Source organism: Corvus hawaiiensis, chromosome Z (assembly GCF_020740725.1).
Source record: "Corvus hawaiiensis isolate bCorHaw1 chromosome Z, bCorHaw1.pri.cur, whole genome shotgun sequence".
NCBI lineage: Eukaryota > Metazoa > Chordata > Aves > Passeriformes > Corvidae > Corvus > Corvus hawaiiensis.
This window is the reverse complement of record NC_063255.1, coordinates 70,108,564-70,124,303: the sequence shown is the minus strand read 5'-3', so window position 1 is coordinate 70,124,303 and position 15,740 is coordinate 70,108,564. Positions and strand designations below refer to the sequence as shown.

The window sequence follows — 15,740 nt, the reverse complement described above, 5'->3', positions numbered from 1 at the left end:
TACAAAATCTTTCTTTCCCATAATGAATAATTCTTTAGTCCCTGATTAGACTATTAAGGGACCTAAGGTGATTAACTCCCAACACACATACACACACACACACACACACACACACATATATATATATTTACCTACGTATTTTACACTCCCCTATTCACTTTAGACTTTGACAAAAGCATTTAAACTAAAAAAAGGGCATTATTGCTGATTACTAAGATCCCTTGTTTTCTAATAGTTGTACCACTCTTTCATATTGAGTTCTAGTTTGAGGATTGATTAGCTGGTATCTTATTTTTAAGTTCTAGAAAAAAAATGCACTTAAGTCTTGCTTTATATGCAGAAAAGGAAATTGTCTTGCTAGAAATTTAAATGTTTTATTAAGAATAATAATTTTTAAAAGCATTATAAACTATCACCTGCCATTTAAAGTGAGTAGGGATCATGAAAACAAGGAGATTTAGAGTGATCATTATATTAAATAAAAATGAAGATAGGCTAAGCCTAATTCTGCCCTTTTTTCCCTAAAAATGCTCTGTACAAAAAGCACATTGTTAGTTGTGCACCTTACCTGACTCTTGCTAAGGTCTGGGATGGCACTCATTCACTTTGGAAGTAACTGGAAGAACACAAAAACAGGTGTAAAAATTAAGCCATAATATGAGTTACAAGAAAACTCACAATTTTTATTATTTTTTGTAGTAGTATTTTGTTATCCTATTGGGTGATGAAAAGAAGTTGGCATCCTTTTTTTCTTACTACACTGAGCAGCTGAACAACCGTGATGGATTATTTGACACTTCTAAGTGTTTTAAGTGTCATTGTTTAACCACAGCTGGCAACCAAGCACTACCCAGCCACTCACTCCCCTCTAGTGGCATGGGGGAGACAATCAGAAGACTAAAAAGTGAGGAAACTTACAGATTCAGATAAAGACACTTGAACAACAGAAGAAAATTGTGATGATAATGATGATCATGATAATTATAACAATCGAGAATATACAAAACAAGTGATGGACAATACAGTTGCTCACCACTTGCTGACTGATTCCTAGGCAATCCCTGAGCATGAGCCTCCAGCCCACTTTCTCCACAGGTATATCCTCAGCATGATACCATAAGGTTTGGGATATCCCTTTGGCCAGTTTATGTGTCCTCCCCTCAACTTCTTGTGCCCCTCAGCTCTCTTCCTGGAAGGACATGAGAAACTTTAGCAACAAAAACATCAGTGCATTTTCAGCATTGTCATACTAAATTCTAAACACAGTACTATACTGTTTACTAGAAGGAAAATTAACTATCCCAGCCAAAACCAGAACACAAATCATTTGGACTTCTTAGAAGTGAAAATCTAGCTTTAAATGAAAGCTATGAATTCAGTGTAAATACTGTATTACTGTGTCACACATATATGACTGATGGTTTCTTCTGATCTTAGAAACTGGCTGTACACAGCTGTGAATTTACACAGCTGTCAGCTGCTTTACAAGGCTAAAATAGAAGGACAAAGAATGGGTGTAAAACTGAGCTCTGTACTTAAGAGATACAATCTTTGCAATCAGAAGGAATGAGAGATGGGTAGAAATCCATGTTTTTCCACTTTGCAAGTCCCCTTGTGGCCAGCTAATAGGGATTTGGCTACAATCTTGGCAGTGTGGTGCCCAGCATTTTCCCCTGTACCTCAGCGAAACACTGTATATATAGTCTGCTGTACTTCATACATAAATTCATGCAAGTCAAGGTTTGGGTCTAGGTGACATAATCCAAAAGACTTTTAGCTCCAAACACCATACAAGTCAGGCTGGCTGTTTCAAGGCCACTTGTCAGCTGCTCTTGCAGTGCAGCACTTACACAGATTGAAACGTTTAAGCCTCAAGTGGCTTTAGAACATCCCACGCTCCTTAAATAAGCTATTGACGATGTTTATAGTCCTCTACCATGAACAGAAGTGGTACTTCTGCTGATTCATAAAGAATGCTGTGTTGGTGTTCTCTGTAGGATGGGCATGAGGTAGTGCCTCTTCTGAAAACACTTATGTAGCAGACAGGATTCTGGATTGTTAAAACTGAAAGGTAGTCTGTTGGATTTAAAATCACAGAACCACAGAATGGTTTGAGCAGGAAAGTGACCTTAAAAACCATCCAGTTCCAGGCTGGAACCCTGCCATGGGTAGGGACACCTCTTGCTTTGGGAAAATGGCGCATACAGTCTTTTAAGAGTGGCATGTACTGAGATTAGTGTGATTAATTCTGCATGTTCAAGTTTCATGGTAAGTAAATACCAGTAAAATGAAACTAAATGAAAGAGCATCATTTTCTCTCTATGCTGTTGAAAATTCACTGTTGGACAGACCTAGTTCATACTGCCTGTTACTTTCCAACTTGAGTCATATTTAATGAAACATTTTCCACAATGAAAGTTGCGGTTTTTTTCCCAGCCCTTATATTTTACCTAAAAATATCTTTTTGGAATTCTCATTTACAAAAATTGTGAAGAAAATCCTTCTCATGTTTCCCCCTTCCCTTCAGTGAACATTGAACAAATCAAGATTTCCCTCTACATCCCCATTCAGCATTTTATTTGCAGTCCACTACAGAGCTGTTCCACAAATCCCACTGAAAATCGACCATCTCCTGAACAAGTTCACTAGTCCTATTATTATATAGGTATTCTTAGCATGTTTAGACTATGGAATGTAGCCTCAAGTGAGAAGAAAACATGGATGCAAGGTATGAATAAGAAAGAGTATGTGACACTTCAGTAAAACACTGTCACAGACAAACTGTGTCACCTCAAATCATCTCCATTTTCTTGGGCTCCCACTTCCAGTTATTTTCATTTACCCCAGGTGAATTGCAGCAACCTATCACAACCACTTTGAATTTGTATTTCGTATTTGTACAGGGCTCTTGTTGCTGGGTTGTTTTGTTCAGGGGTGTGTTTTATTTGGGGTTTGAGGGGTTTTTTGTTGGGGATTTTTTTGTTATTTTTCTTCTCCAAACACTGTTAACAGTGAAAATAGAGTCTCAATAAGGACACCTGACTTGCTGATAAGTGCATACAGAGAGGGAATTCTCTGCTTTAGGGGCTTGTAGTATAATTCTCATTGCCTGCCTGTTCCCCTTCCACTGCAGTGGCAGCAGATGGAATAACCTCACCAAGTTATACACAGCTTTCCAAGACCTGTATCCCTTCTGCTATCCAAAGGCATTATTTGCAATCTTCATGTTTTGCTCAGACGTGTACAAGTCCTATCCTCACCAGCAATTGTACCTTCTCTTCATACTGCTTTAAATTGTTTAAAAGCTATCAGGTGTTGAGTGCTTCATTCCGTTTCTGAGTCCAGGGCCAGCAGATACTCGGGAAGTGCATGCAGCTATAGCGTGCCTGAGCTGGAATGCTTTGTGACCTACTTCTGTCTCTGAATTCCTCAGGCTGGAAATATGCAGAATTCAACTCTGAAATTTATTTCTTATGGCACTAGAACAAATGCAGTGATTGGATACCATATACTCAATGAAGTCATTCTACAGTGATGATGAGGATTAAACTGACATGTCTCTACTCACTGCTTAATTTTAGGCATCCTGGTTTTAAGATACTGCAAATTCTAGCACCTATAAAGGAGATTGGTAAGTAATAAGAAGATCTGCAGGGGAAAAAAAAGTTTCCCCTGTGTGGTCAGTTATGTTTGCCACATGATCCAGTCTGTAATTCCACAAACTCCATTTCTGGCAATCTTTCAGTTATTTTTCCATCTGAAATAGATGTGGAAAATAATTTTTGTCTTTGTACCCTTTGTATTTCACAAATACTGATACAGGCTATGTATCTTTTGTAACACTAAATTTAAATATTGGTTTACAAGATAAGCCATTAATACATTGCTATTAAAAAGTTACATGAATTGGAAGAGAAAAAAATAACATGCAACTGTCAAAAGAACATTAAACAACACAAAACCTTACTCAGTGCCCTGAATTAGGTGGACTGACTGAGAGCAATTTTAATATGCAATGAAGGTACTCACAAACTGCAGCTGTGTTCACTGCCTTTAACATACTGTCAGAGCAGTGTTTCTCAAGGTAATGCACCAGAAATTGCTCTACAAACTGAGAAACTAAAACCACTACAGAAATCTAAGGGAACAGTACGAAGTAAATTTTAATATATTTTCATTAAGTTTTAGCCTGTTTTTAAATTTTAAAAAATGAAGCTGTGGTGATGCCAAATAAATATTTCTTAGCATTACTTCCTAAAAGATTTTATTAGATTGTTCTTTGATTCCAACACTGCTAGAGCATTGTCCTGCAGAGGGAGATTTATGTTTATACCCTTTTGGTGGGTTCAGACCTGTGTGTCCCAGAAGCAAAGGGCAATGTGTATTGTTCAAACCTAAATGGCAGTAAGCGTAGTTTGTAACAAGGTTTATGATGACCATGTTTCATGCAATGGTCTGACCATTACCATGCCCTGCACATCTCATGCCTGCACAGAGACAATGAATGTATTGCACCCTGGTCAGTCCACAGTTCACACTGTGCACTAAGACCCCCTCTCCTCCCCGACAGCCCACATCTGTCTTGCTAAAAGCAGGTGACAGCAGTGGACAGAAGAAGCTTCTGTCCATGTTGGCTGATGCACAGATTTAAGGAGTGACAACCCGGACAACAGGACAACTCCCAAGGTAATGGCAGCTCTTGACACTTTTTAGGTGGTAGGGATCTCAATAAAAAGTCATTTAATAGAAAGACAAGTGTGTGCAAGCAATGGAGATTTAAAATAAAAACACTGTGCAAAGAAAGGAAAACACAGCAAATCCATTATCAAGCTACTGTTGACAATATGAGAACATTTTGTTGCTAAGCAACAAAATATCAAATTATTTGTAATGGATTACCTCTTAGAAAGCTACACTTGACTCTGTATCAGTCAGTTTGATGGTAATCTGAAGATAACCCTCAAAAAACCTGTCTTTAGCACTGGACAACTATTGCATGAAAAACTTTCTTCATAACTGGCACACCTCATTTACATAACCTTGTTTGTCAGCTGAGGAGCTTGTTGAGTCATGTTTGTGACGAGCTGCCAAGTCGCTGAGTTGGTCCCAGAGAGCTGCAGTCGCATTTCCAAAAGCTGCTTGCTCCTGCTGATGCCACACAGTTGTGCTGTTCGTGTTTTCTGCAGTACTTTGTGCAGTGCGCTCACTTCTGACAGAATGAGAGCAAAGACAGAAGACAGCAAAACTGCTCATCATTCAACAGGGTGAATAGACAATAACTTTTTCATCTGTGCCACCCTGATTCTTTCTGAAGCTTCTCCGTAACTGTTAACTCTTGTAAGTTTTCATGAATGGTACTTGCAGTTCTCCCCTGGGGATACCACTGTGTTGCACTGGCTCTTAGCACCCCCCTCTTCAATATTTCACTGCCAGCTGCATGTGTTGGTGGAGCAGAAAATAAAAAAAGACACCACCACAGATAAATACTGAATAGATACCTTCAGTTCTTTGTCGTGGTACATAACTGCTGTATGAAGATGGTAACAGTGCACAAAATATGACCTGTCAAATTGACAGGGTGACTGAATGGTTGAGACTGTCAGGGACCTCTGGGTGTCATCTGGTCCAACCACTGCTCCAGCAGGGCCACCAAGAGCTGTCATTCCCATACAGCTTTTCAGTATCTCCAAGGATGGAGACGCCACCACCCCTCTGGGCAACCTGTGCCAGTGCTCGGTCACCCTCACAGGGAAAAGGAGTTTCCTGATGTTCAGCGGGAACCTCCTGTGTTTCAGTGTGTGCCCATCGCCTCTGTGCTGTCACTGGGCACCACTGGAAAGAGCCTGGATCCATCCTCCTTGCACCCTCCCTGCAGGTGTTTATGTACCTTGGTGAGATCCCCTGAGCCTTCTCTTCTCCAGGATGAGCTGCTCCAGTCCCTCTACGGCCTTAGTGACCACTCACTGGGCTCTCTCCAGTGTGCCCGTGTCCATCTTGTCCTGGGGCTGGAGCTGGCACTCCTGATGTGGCCTCCCCAATACTGAGGGGCAGGATCACCTGCCCTGCCCCGTTGACAGCACTTCTCGTGGTGCGGCCCAGACACCACTGGCCTTGTCACTGGGACACATCGCTGGCTCATGTTCAGATCGGTGTCCAGCAGGACCCCGATGCCTTTCCTGACAAACTGCTTCCCAGCTGTGCATTCCCAGCCCGTGCTGGTGTCTGGGGTTGTTCCTCCCTGGCTGCAGGACTTGGCTCTTCCCATGCTGAACTGCTTGAGGTTCCTGTCAGCCCCTTTCTCCAGCCTGTCGGGGTCCCTCTGGACGGCACCACGACCCTCTGGTGTATGAGCCCCTCCTCACAGCTCAGTGTCACCAGCAACCTCGCTGGGAGCGCAGCTGCCCCATGATCCAGAGCATTAATGATGATGATGTGACACAGGATTGGACTCAGTACCAACCCCATAATTTTTCCTTAAACTTTAGCTTATTTTTTTTTCATATAGTTGTACATGGAGCTGTGGTAATACCAAATAACCATTTCCTGGCACTTCTTAGACGGACTGTTCCATGATTCAAACAACCGCTAGAGCTCTGTGAGTGAAGGGCACCACGCGGCGGCTTGGCGGCCTCCGAAACACATTTTGCGTCGCCCACCGCCACCCTCTGGGATCGTGTTTCATCGGCGCCTGCAGCCCAATGTTAAAGGCTGTGTGTCACGGCGTTTCCGCACATCCCCGAACCTGCCCGGCCCTTCCCGCCGCCATTGCCCGCCCCCGCTCACTCAGCCTGGCAGACGCCGCGCGCGCGGCCCCGGAGACGTTGCGCCTCCTCACAGGCTGAGGTACTTGACAGACAATCCCGCTGACCAATGGAATCGCGTATCGGTCCGTTGGGGGCGGGCCCTCTCACCGCCGTGGCGCGGGGCGGGGCGGGGGAGGCGCTGCTGTCATGGCCGCCGCCGCCGGCGCCGCGTCCCCGACAGACAAGGAGAGGTACCGTGGGCACGGCTTGTTTGGGGTTGGGTCTTCCGTGGGTTCGTTTGTTTATGTGTCACTGAGGGCTGGCGGAGAAGAAAACGCGAGCGGAGCAAGGGCTGGTCGTTTAAATGCCTGTGGAGAAAAGGGTGGTGGTGTCTGAAATTAAATCCCTGTGGAACAAAGGGTGGTGGTGACACTTGCCTGGTTGGGAAGTCAGTAAGGAGACTGGAATTCCCGTGCTGAACCCAGACCTAGTCGGCTCGTAAAGACGGCAGTAGCAAAGAGTGGAGAAAACCTCTGGAAGGGAGGAGAAAGTAGTAGGAGTTGAGGTGATTTCGGCTGGTTTTAGAAGCAGCAAGGAACGTGATCCTTGTCACTCTCTTGTCATTCAGCTAATTGCAATCTGTCTGCACCATATGTTTTACTCATTTTCCTTATTTTCTTATGCTCTCATAGGTCCTCATTCAAATCAATGCAGGCCTTCTTCCCCCTCTCCTTGGTCGCAGCTAGTTATTTTTTATAATTAAGAAGTATAATTGAGGTTCTGTCGCGCTGATCCCCTTGTGCTTGATGGGTGTAAATCTACTGAAAAGTCTTAAGCAAGTTTCGAAGCACAGTTTTTCAGTGGCTTTTATAAATGTACCCAAATCTGGGTTGATTTGTGTGTGAATTAAAATAAAACAAACACAGGACTTAGTTAGCTATTAGTGTAATAAAACCTTTTCAGGAAACGTTCTTTAATTCTTTTCAGGGAAATATGTGTGTTCCCTTCGAGGTTGCAAGCATGCAAGAAATAGGTCCAAAAAAATAGGTCAGAAAGTTCTATTTCAGCCTCCTTTTTTTTTTTTTCAGAATGGGTAGTGCCATCCCTTGTACAAATAGTGCCGCAAAAAGTGGTGTCATGTAGTGTCCATGATAACTCAAAGTGGGATTTTGCAGCATTTTACTAAGCAGTCTAGGGAAAATAAATGGTTGTTCTAAACTGCTGTGGGAACTTCTGTGTTTGTAGCCATGACGCTTGTTTTTTGTTTTACTAGGAAAATAGTGCATAAGCATTAAGGAGTTGATATAGCTTGCTTAAACTCACTGTTTTCTCTTCTTAGATTCATCTGCATTTATCCAGCTTATTTGAATAACAAGAAGACAATAGCAGAAGGAAGAAGGATACCTATAGATAAGGTGATTTTATGGGTGGGAGGGATGGGGTTTTTTGCTAGGTAGCAGTGTATAAAGAGCTGGAAAATACATCTCTCTGACCTTTCCATTCCCCCATGGCAATTCGCTCAGTAACTGGAAATGACAGTGTATTTGGAGGTAACCTAGTGCCAGCATGTGAATTTAGTAGAAGAGCCCTGGGCTGAAGTGTTTGCTTTTGTCTGAGCAGCACCTTGGACAAGCAGGTAAAGTAATGAGGAACTTCATGCACTCCACTGCCTACACAAGTTTGCAGAATCTGAAAGCAGTGCAGGAAAGAGTAGCTAGCTACTTACTGGGTTCTGGTGACTGACTATATGAGCATATATTCTGTGTCCTGTGCATGTGACTCACAGATATGGTAATTATTGTTACTTCAAATCTGTCCAGAAATAGTTCTTCATCATCTCACTCACTTGTAATAATTTTAGCAAGCAGTTCTGGGAGTATAAAGGGCTTTCCTCACTGGTTAGGGTTTGGTTTTTTCTTGATAACAGTTAAAAATAAAATATTTCTTGAGCATGCAAGTTGCCAATCAAAGGTCTACCTATGGGAGAAATCTGCTGCTCTGTGGCTAGAAATTTTCTGGTTTTTTCCTCCGTCAGTCTTTGCTGTATGTTTGCTGTTCCTGATACACAGCTTTTGATATCTCTGTACATACGATAACTGTTAATTAATTTCAATTACTTTTCCTAAGCAATTCTTTACCTTGTTCTCGTGTCCTAATGAATTTGGTCTCATCTTTTTCCTGATGTTTCAGCTCTTCTTTTTTTTCTTTTTAAATGTTCTGTAGACCACAGCAGCACTGACAGATGACTTCTACACTAGATTTGTCACTACCTTCACTTTCCCCATCAGCTTTTCCTAGTTACAGAGTATAGTGTGGGAAACTGGTAACTATTTTTGTATAGACAGGTCATGGTTGAAAACTAATTAATTTTAACGCATTGTTTCAACAGGCTGTTGAAAATCCCACATCTACAGAAATCCAAGATGTGTGTGCAGCAGTAGGATTCAATGTGTTATTAGAGGTAATTAAAAAAAAAAGTCCCCACATACAAAAAACCCCCAAATTTGTTATGCGTCTCTGTTCTTTCATTATGTCTTTTTTTATAACTTGCAGTTGAGAAGTTTTGTTATTAGCTGTGCTTGCTTTGAGTGATAACTGACCATAGTCATGAAGTAAATGTTGGAAAACTGGTGTAAGTCAGGAATACCTCAGATCTCTCAGACAATGTCACTTTTAATCTTATAAAAAGATTACTTCTGTTTTACCATCCTTCTTAGAAGACTGTCCTGGATGCTTAAAAGTGTGTCAGAATAAAAGCTATTTTTGCAAGCTGCAACTCTGCAAATTAAGCTTTTGGAAAGGAATGTTTTTAATGAAAAATGATGACCTTTGCAATGAGTTTTATAGGAATAGGATTCTGATAGTTGGAATATTCATAGTCCTTTGGAGTCATGTTTCAGCCAAAGAATGTTAGCTTTTTATTGCAGTACATCCTTACTCTTTAAATAGTTTGTTGGTTACTTTTTTCTTAGGGAATGAGTCTGGATTTCTAGAGAGGTAACTTCACCAGAGGTCATTTCCTGAAGTAATTATTAATTTATAATTAGTTATTAATTTAGAGCAGTGTTGATTTTTCTAAGAAGAATATAGGTTCTCATCTAGAAGTGTGACTGGTACCCAAAGCCTGGTACAAAATCACTCTGCTTTTCAGAAGTAGTTGGACAGTGCACACCAGCTGCACTGAGAAACCTGTGATGTTTCATCAAGAACGAAGGCTGTAATTAGCCAAAAGCAGTGACTGTGACCTATCACTTGCTGTCCCTAGGTGTCCAGAAGGGTTTGTAGCAGTGGAGATAAAACAAAAACCTGTGCCCCTGTAGTCCAGACCGCTGGGCATGTAAAATGGTCCCTCTTGCAGTTTACTCACAAAATTGCTCAAGTACCAGGAATTGTTTTCAGCAGTGCCTCTGAAACAGTTGTGTCTTCCAATGCATATTATAATACATTTCTCCTTTTGTATGACAGAAAAACAAGATGTATCCCAGAGAGTGGAACAGAGACGTGCAGTACAGAGGTAGGGTACGAATCCAGCTCAAGCAAGATGATGGCAACCCGTGTTTACCTCAGTTTCCAACACGTGAGTAGAGTGCCTGGGTTTAGGCACTTCACCTGTTAATAAACCAGAAAGACTTCGTTTATTTTATGTTATCAGCCTGTTTAATTAGTTTTAACTATTATAAATCCTATGGTTTTACATTAAATCTTGTTGCCTGTATAAGTCAACAAAATCAAGTTGTGAGCATTGAGTAAAGTTTGTAAAATGCTGTTGCCTTTGATTCTGCTGCTTCTGCAATGGCTACATTGCGTGGTTGCTGTATTGAACAAAGCATCTATTCAGTTTTGGGTTACTGCTTTGTTGACATTTAAAATAGAGTGTTTAGTGCTTAAATGACTAAATTCCAACATTTTCTTAGGATACATACATCATCTGAGTAGATGCCAAATGGATAAAACACAGTACTGAGTTCAGCTGAGTTTTCTGCTGGCCATTTATGTAAATTACAATGAAGCAGCTGTCCTTTAAAGATTAATAGGAATTACTCATCTTGAATGACAAATAATTTCATCTTTTGCATTTTTTCTGAAGGTGAATCCCTGTGTAAAAGGGAAACAGTATATATCTTAAGAGAAGAGCTAGAAGAGTGTATAGTAGCATGAGTGCTGACAGAGGGAGATGATTTAAAACCAGATTCCTGCAGGATGGCAGCAGTGCCTTTCTAAAAATGCATGTAGCTTTTGCCTGATCATTCTGTCCGAAGTGTTTAGGGCCAGTAGGAGGTGAAGGGAAAGAGTAGCAGGAAGGATGTAGACACTTTGGATATTGTCAGGTTACGTGGCTTTTCCAGTCTACTGTGACATTTATCAGTTCTGCACTTTTGGGTTTTTTGCCCCAAGAATTATTCACAAGCTGCTTGCTGTACAGGCGAAGGAAGCAGATCTCCTAGGCTTTACATCTGTTCTTAACTTAGTAGGCATGCATTGATCTCTCCTTGTATTTTAGGTAAATCAGTGATGCTGTATGCTGCAGAAACCATTCCAAAACTGAAAACAAGAACTCAAAAGATGGGAAGTAGTGATCAAAGCCTTCAGCAGGGAGAGGGAGGCAAGAAAGGTAAAGGAAAGAAAAAGAAATAAGCTGACATCTGGAATTGTCATTACATCGCAACGTTACAACAAGTGCAAATGGACACCTTTCGGCAACTTTGAAGTGAAGATAGGAGCAAGAAAAGAAGAGGTGAAGCTGAGTAGAACTGCCTGCTTTTCCCGGAACTGGAATGCATGTAACTGCCTTGCATCTGTGTAACAATAAATCTCTTTTCACACATAACCTGCAAGTCTGATGTTAGCACCCACGTTAAAAGCGGAAGAACATAAGCAAATGGGATGGTTGGGAGAATTATTTTTTTCCAAAAGAAATATGCACCTTCTGAAATCTGGTTGCCTTAGTAAACCATTTATTTGTGATAGTGAAGCAATTGTCATAATTCTATGCTATTTTGTATCAGGATGAAATTCTTCTCTGTGAGGGTAGTGAGGCACAGGTTGTGCAGACAATTTGTGGATGCCCCATGCCTGGAAGTGTTCAAGCCCAGGCTGGATGGGACTTCGAGCAAGCTGGTTATTGTGTCTTCAGTTGCCAGCTGGCAGCTATGTGCCATCCAACCTCGCCCTTACTCCCCAGATGGGATGCAGGGAAGGATAATCAGGAAAGAAAAAGATTGTGGGTGTAGGTAAGAAGAGTTTAATAATTTAAACTAAATAAATTCAGTAATGCAAGTGACAGTGATTATAATAAAATATAATTATCATTACAGGGGTTTTATTTAAGGCGGGGGGGAAATCAAAACAAGTGATGCACAATACAATTACTCACCACCTGCTGACTGATGCCCAGCCCACCCCCAGCAGTGATCAGCACCTCCTGGCCAATTCCCCCCTGTTTATATACTGGACATGCTAATCTATGATATGGTATATCCCTTTGGCCAGGTTGGGTCACCTGTCCTGGCTTCTTGCTACACCTCCTCACTGGTAGAGCATGAGGCACAGAAAAGTCTTGGATTTAATATAAGCACTGCTCATGAACAAGCAGAACACTACTGTGTTATCAGCATCATTCTCACACTGAATCCAAAATACAGCACTAACAGCTGCTGGGAAGAAAATTCACTGGATTGCAGTTGAAATCAGGACAGCAGACACCCCTTATTCCATATAATTTCTATAATGCCAGGTCCCACTTCCCAAAACCCCATCACTTTCCTCTCTTTTGGTACATATACACACACAGTTAATACTCCCTTAAATTATGGACCATCCCTACAAAAGCCCATTGAGATCACTGAGTGCATGACCTTGGGCTCCATCTGTCAGAACTGTTTTTCAGGCAGGAAAGAAGGTGTGTGCTGTTAGGCTGTTGCATGTGGAAACCAGTTCTGAATCCATCACCTCTGTGTTCATGGCTCCATCAAAGTTCATTCTTCATTAACGTGGGATCAAAAGGGAGTCGGGGTCAGAACCCCAAATCCAGTGTGGCACAGACAGGCACCATGGGGTGCCCAATGTGGTGATGGGCATAGAACCATCACAGAAGTGATAATTCACAGTGTTACACAGTAATTAATTTAATTCATTGTCTCTTCTTACCCCCAATCAAATCTGAGACACACACTGGACTTTTCCATCTTCTTGCAGCACATGCGAAGTGCATCCAGGTCCTTGAGCAAAAGCAATCCCAGGGATGGGTTTACCTTTGCCTGAGGTAGGGATAACCCAGACTTTTCCCCAGCATGTTTTTAATGTTCAGTGCAGGAACTTCATCCCCTTCTTCAATAAGCAAAAGTTTAGATGGGGCTGCACCAGGCCAATGGGCAATCCCTGGGTGTTAACTGACCAGGTGGCCTTCGCTAAATGTGCACCTCAGGGTTTGATGGTCCCACCACCTACTGCTCTCATTGTGGTCTTTTACCATCCATTGCATCATTTGATCTTTCCAGAGGCTGATGCATGAGAGGGAATGTGATAGTCCCACTCAGTGCCATGTTCTTTGGCCCAAGTGTGTATGAGGTTGCTTTGGAAATGAACCCCGTGGTCTGACTCTATTATTTCTGGTGTATTGTGTCCCCATAAGACCTGCTTTTCAAGGCCCAGGACAGTGTTTCAGGCAGTAGTGTGGCACAAAGGGAGTTTCCAGCCATCTGGTGGTTGATCCCCCCACTGTGAGCACAGGGCACTTGCCTTGGTGTATTTGGGAGACTGATACACTCAAGCTGCCTGGCCATATTGACATTTCAGCCATCATCCTCCATACCAGAGGGGCTTTGTCTGCATGGCTTAATCACACTGCATGTTTCACATCCATTGTGCACAGATTGTTCGGTTCAAATTACTCCTGGATTTTGCTGAGTGCTGAGTAATTTTTCTGAAACTTTAAATAAAGTGAGAGCTCTGTGAAAATTGACTGGTACAAGGTAACTCATCTTCATGATGTAAACTGAAGGAGGATGACTCCAGCCAAGTTTGATCATGTTATGTTTAACTTTTGTAAGTCTAGGGGTCTTATAAACAAAGACTAGGAAATATTTCTGAAAAGGGTAATATTGAGTTCAAATATATAAAACTGTAAATTAGTCAAACTAACAAAGAAAGCTTTGTGGGTATTTTGGGTAAAGCTGACTTTATTTTTTCAAAGCCCTACTAGGAAATCAGATGACCACTACCAAGAGGAAGTTGAAGACTGAGTTTCCTAACTCCTGCCTACTTATTCTCCCATCTTTAAATGGGACTGGTTTGCTTTTTATTATTTCTGGCTTTACACTTAGTACATGTGAGCAATATTTGTTCTAAATGAGGCAGCACAAAGTTAAACACAGCTCCCCTTTTCCTGACAGAGTTAAACCAGACTTTCATTTCTGTATTGCCTCATTTTAATAAACTGGGCTCCTTAGAGGATTGAAAACAAGCAGGTCAGGACCACCTCGGTTCTTCCTCAGTCAACTGATCATGCCTCATTTCTGGGAACAGGGAGATGCTTACAGACCATTGTGGGACTGGGAGTGGAGACAAAGCTTCCACAAAAATACAGTAATACTGCAATTTTTAGTCTCAAAGATATTAATTTTTTTTTTTTTTTTTTGAGGGGGAATTGGGTGACAATGAATGTCCTTCTATTCCACCTGCCTTGCTTTTACAGTTTTCTGTGAAAATTTACTTATGCAGCATCATTGCTAAAAAGGCACTGTGGTCCGTGGTTTCCTGTAGGTGGCAACAGTAACAAAGGAAGGCATGCATCCATGAGTGGGAATTTACGCAGCACCCAGGACAGGAGGAGTATGGGTATTGAACTAGTGTCCCGGTCTAGCTCTTTAGAAGTACATGCCTGTTATTTCCCTATACAGTTTTCTGGGTACCTAAACAAAGATTAAACATTTGAAATGGACATATGAGCTCAAAATCCTTATAACAATCTTGTAACAATTTCTGTGTCAGGAATGGATGGTAACATTGATGCTGAGCATCAGAGAGGTGTGATGATGCAGGCAATCAGTAACAGAATGACTGAAAATGAGAAATCAGCACTACTGAGATAGGTGGTTTATTCATCCAGATTATAGCATGTAGCTACTATAGCAGAAGAACAACCATAATTACTCAATTCTTAATGTAAACAGTGGGAGTTTTAAAAGGTTATTTTGAAATGTGTTTTAACTTGGGAAGTGACCATATGCAGTTGTCAGCCTTCAGCCATGAAGTAAATCAAAGACCAGCTCTGCAAAAAACAGCTGGTCTTAAAAAACTTGCCTGTGTATACATCCTGTGTTGGGGTCCCTCCCCTGCCGTGTAGCCCTGGGAGAGGGGCCCTGAGGGCACAGACACGGGGTTTCCTGCCCCTGCTCAGCCTCGTTCCCATTGGTTGGTTTGTGTTCCCAGCGCGGGCAGAAGGACCCTTGGTCCCGTGACTGGGACAGTTCCTTGGCAGAGCTCCGGCCATGCGGCTGGAGAAATAAACATCTCTCTGAAACAGCTATCAAGAATCTGTCTGTCCGTATATATATTTCCTTTCCACGGGACTCCTGGTTTGATATATGCGTGTTGCAGGATCCCCACTGCAACAAATGGTGGAGATTTGAGAGCAGAACGATCCCCGATCCCTAAGCGACTGATTTGTGTGAGTAAACCCTGGAAACTTTGGATTCCTCTTCTTGGTTTTGCTTTGCTATTCCGTATCTAAACTATGGAGGAACCGTGGGAAGACTCTTGGCTCTCAGAGCCGCATATGGACATTTATCTTAAACTTAAAATGATTCTTGAACAACGATTTGTAAATTTTAGCTTGATTCAAGCTCAAAAAGAACTGAAACACTTCCTGGCATGGTTGTTTAAGAACTTTTTCTATGTTTCTTGGGATTTAATTATTACCAAGGGCTTTTGGAAAACCGTTTGGACACAGTTAATACTAGAGTCAAAATATATGCCGATGGAAGAATATTTTCGTGA

The 15,740-nt window shown here is 41.8% G+C and overlaps 1 protein-coding gene across 2 annotated transcripts in view; it reads left to right on the top strand.

The window, feature by feature from the left end:
* The window catches only part of LOC125320065 (signal recognition particle 19 kDa protein-like), a 107,698-nt gene extending 96,127 nt beyond the window's left edge, over positions 1–11,571 (top strand). The window contains exons 1-5 of one of the 2 annotated variants that reach the window (XM_048292038.1): positions 6,937–6,994; positions 8,083–8,158; positions 9,133–9,204; positions 10,209–10,320; positions 11,245–11,571. In XM_048292038.1, the coding sequence (XP_048147995.1) occupies positions 6,951–6,994; positions 8,083–8,158; positions 9,133–9,204; positions 10,209–10,320; positions 11,245–11,378 (438 nt within the window). In that variant the 5' untranslated portion in view covers positions 6,937–6,950 and the 3' untranslated portion in view covers positions 11,379–11,571. Of the gene's footprint in view, positions 1–6,936; positions 6,995–8,082; positions 8,159–9,132; positions 9,205–10,208; positions 10,321–11,244 lie in introns of those variants that run through there. The other variant, XM_048292037.1, reaches the window with a different exon arrangement.
* Positions 11,572–15,740: the final 4,169 nt, after the last annotated feature.